The sequence below is a fragment of the Mercenaria mercenaria genome, chromosome 6, assembly GCF_021730395.1.
Source record: "Mercenaria mercenaria strain notata chromosome 6, MADL_Memer_1, whole genome shotgun sequence".
Taxonomy (NCBI): domain Eukaryota; kingdom Metazoa; phylum Mollusca; class Bivalvia; order Venerida; family Veneridae; genus Mercenaria; species Mercenaria mercenaria.
Window position 1 is genome coordinate 8,542,736 of NC_069366.1, and position 3,204 is coordinate 8,545,939.

Genomic DNA, 3,204 nt, shown 5'->3' on the forward strand with positions numbered 1-3,204 from the left:
TTTTCTAATTTTGAAATATTTAGATATAAAAACAGAATTATTATTCTTTAAAATGAAGCTTAAAGAGTAATATTCATTTTATAAAACAAAAAAGTTTACTGCCGAAATAATGTTTACGTACGATGCAAGTATTTTCTATCGTCACGTACAATGGATGTACCTTTTTTCAAAAATAAACCTTTTCAAGAGCAGAAACGCACTTGTTAAGGCATGGCTTTTTCTTTTACTTACAGAATGGGTAGAAAACAAAAAATACATGATCAACAAGTAATAAATAAAGCCATAGCAGAAATTGACAAAGGGAAGTCTGTCTATTCCATTTCAAAAAAGTACGAAATCCCAGAAACCACTCTAAGAAATCATGCCAGAGGGAAATACCGTGGCCATAAAACATCTTTTGGACCAAAACATCTGTTGAATGCGTCAGAGGAGACAACTCTAGTATCTTATGTTCTGTACATGGCCGATAGAGGGTTTCCTCTTACTAGAAAGGTTATCAAAAATCTTGCCAAAGAAGTAGTCCAGATATCGCAACCAGGCTATACAGGACCTTCCAAAAAATGGATGAAGTCTTTCTTAAAGAGAAATAAAAACCTTACTGTCAGGAAATCACATGCTCTTGATAAAGGCCGTGCATCAATTACACAGACGCAAATTGACCAGTACTTTCAAGTTTTGAAACAGACACTTGAGAGGCTTGACATTGCTAATAAACCGTCACATATTTACAATTGTGATGAGACTGGTTTCAGTGGCAACCTAACTTCTGATAAATCTGTTGTTGTTAAAAAGGGTGTCCGTCAAGCATTCAGAGCTCACATTAGTCTTAATGGCCACATCACTGTTAATTTTGCAATTAATGCAGCAGGGCAGACTGTACCACCATTTATCATATTTTCAAAAAACTTGCCCAGAGATATTTTCAAAGACGGCTTGCCAGACAATTGGGAGTATGAATGCACTGAATCAGGTTTCATCAATGGCAATTTGTTCAGTAAATGGTTTAGTAATGTTTTTCTTCCAGCTTTAGGCAACAGAAGACCATGCGTTCTGATCATGGACAATCATACTTCTCATATGTCCGCATCAGTTATCAAAGATGCAATGGAAAACAGTGTTGACTTACTGTATTTTCCTTCACATTCATCACATCTGCTCCAGCCCCTTGACGTGGGATACTTTCACGTCTTAAAAAGCAAGCTTTTTGAATTGGCCTCTGGATTGGGTTACGTAGAATCACGTGCTTTGCCGAGACATATTTTCTCGAAATTGTTGCACCATGCTATGATGAAAATTTCCCCTGCTGTTGTTGCTGCAGCCTTTAGTGCTACTGGCATATATCCATTTCACAGCTCAGTTGTAAAGCCCCTTTCAGCACCCCTTTCAAGCCACAAGGAAGACTCTAGTACTGATACTTGTCCTCCCTCTTCTCCTTCTCCAAGTGATAACAGGGCATCGGTCTCAAAGCAGGTAAACATGTTAGTTAGGGTTGGTATGGTTCCTGAATCTTTAGCAGAGATTTTCGTTGAACCGCCTCCCATAAAACAATCAAAGAGAAAAACGTACCATGAAGCACGTGTGATCGAGTCTGTTCCGCCCTTGAAAAAGCAGTGCATTTCAGAATTCGCAGGTAAAAAAAGCTCTAGCTCTAAACCTAGTCACGTTATAGATTCCATGCGTGAATCTAGTGAAGAACACTTCACAGATGCTATATGTGAAGTGTGCTTGACATCAAGGCCATTATTCTGGGTTGGGTGTGATGAATGTGACGCCTGGCTGCACTACGAATGCCTGCCTAACAACGAAAAGATCGATGTTGATCTTAGCATTTTGACTAAGTCAAAATGGCTTTGTTTGCGATGCAGGGAAGAGTAGTTTTCTCATAGAATCTACACCAAAGAAGTGTAGGAAAAATTCATCACTGTCGTTGTATATACATACAAATAAGAATGGATACATATGGCATTAGAATACGTTTTTTAATCTTTGTTTTTATAGTGACTCCATTTCTTTAAATGAAATGTACACAAAAAGGCACATACTAATGAAATTTCATCCTCATTTCTTTTGGTTTTCACATAATAAATGTGTAATGTTATAAATATTATACTCGCATATGCTTGTTTGTTCATTTTTAGCATTTTGATTTTTTTTCTCGGCCTTAGTTTAATAAATATAACATACCACCAGCATAGGTTCCCTTCACGACGAAATTTCACCTTTTCACGTATGCCGTGTTGATTGCTCACAAGACAACTAAGTCACGTGATGACGCACATCGACAACATGTTTCGATAAAAGGAGGATAACTTTATGTTTTTGCATAGGTAAATCGAAATGGTAAGTTCTTCTTGCTTTTTTAATAAATTATATATGTACAAAATACCGCGAGCATAGGTTCCACCACTCTACAATTTTTGATACCTTAAATTATCAAAGTTGGATCTAGAACATACTAAACTACCATTTTTTCTCTGCAGTTCTTTTTCCATTTTGAAGCTGTTTTTATATATTCTTATTCCGATTGACAGCACACTTTAAAAATCTGGTGGTTTGAGGTATGGAGAGAGATCCCCAGATGATCCTCTGGGAATTCAAACATGGGCAGTTCGCAATAAAACCGCCGATCTTCTGCAAATCAACTTCTTGGCTTCATCCTTCGAGAGAATCTCCAAAACTCCATAGCAGTTAAGAGCGAAATACTTCAAACGCAGTTAACCATTTAACCAAACTGGTTTATTATGTTTTACGCACTTCAACCTCGCATTGGTGTAATATTATTTAAAACTGGACTCCCGTTTATCATTATATCAAGTCTAAGCAAGCGTGATTCGAGGTGTTATTGCAACAGTATCAAATCTAGATTATCTAGACAGAATGCGAAATCACAATCAAATATTACTTAGGTCTGGACACAGCTGATAATCAGGTATGACGTTCATTTTCATTTAGAATATTTCGCCATTCAAAGATCGACGCTACAATTTATCAATCGTTTCTCTTGATGAGGTATATTTGTTTTATATGATTTTTTTCATTATCTTGTACTTTAATAAATGAAGGAATCATGGATATTATACGTTTATACGTTTATACTCTAAAAGGAGCACTGCTATAGTTTGTCGGTTATAGTTAAATGTTAGATCATTTTGACTCAGTTAAATGGCTGCTTTCCAACTTTTACTGTTCCACTTGAGACATTAG

The 3,204-nt window shown here is 36.5% G+C and overlaps 1 protein-coding gene across 1 annotated transcript; it reads left to right on the top strand.

Moving 5' to 3' along the window:
• Positions 1-234: 234 nt before the first annotated feature.
• On the top strand, positions 235-1,875 carry LOC123530804 (uncharacterized). The gene has a single exon (XM_045311577.2). It carries the CDS (start codon positions 235-237, stop codon positions 1,873-1,875), a length of 1,641 nt encoding a protein of 546 aa, XP_045167512.2.
• The last annotated feature ends 1,329 nt before the right edge of the window (positions 1,876-3,204 follow it).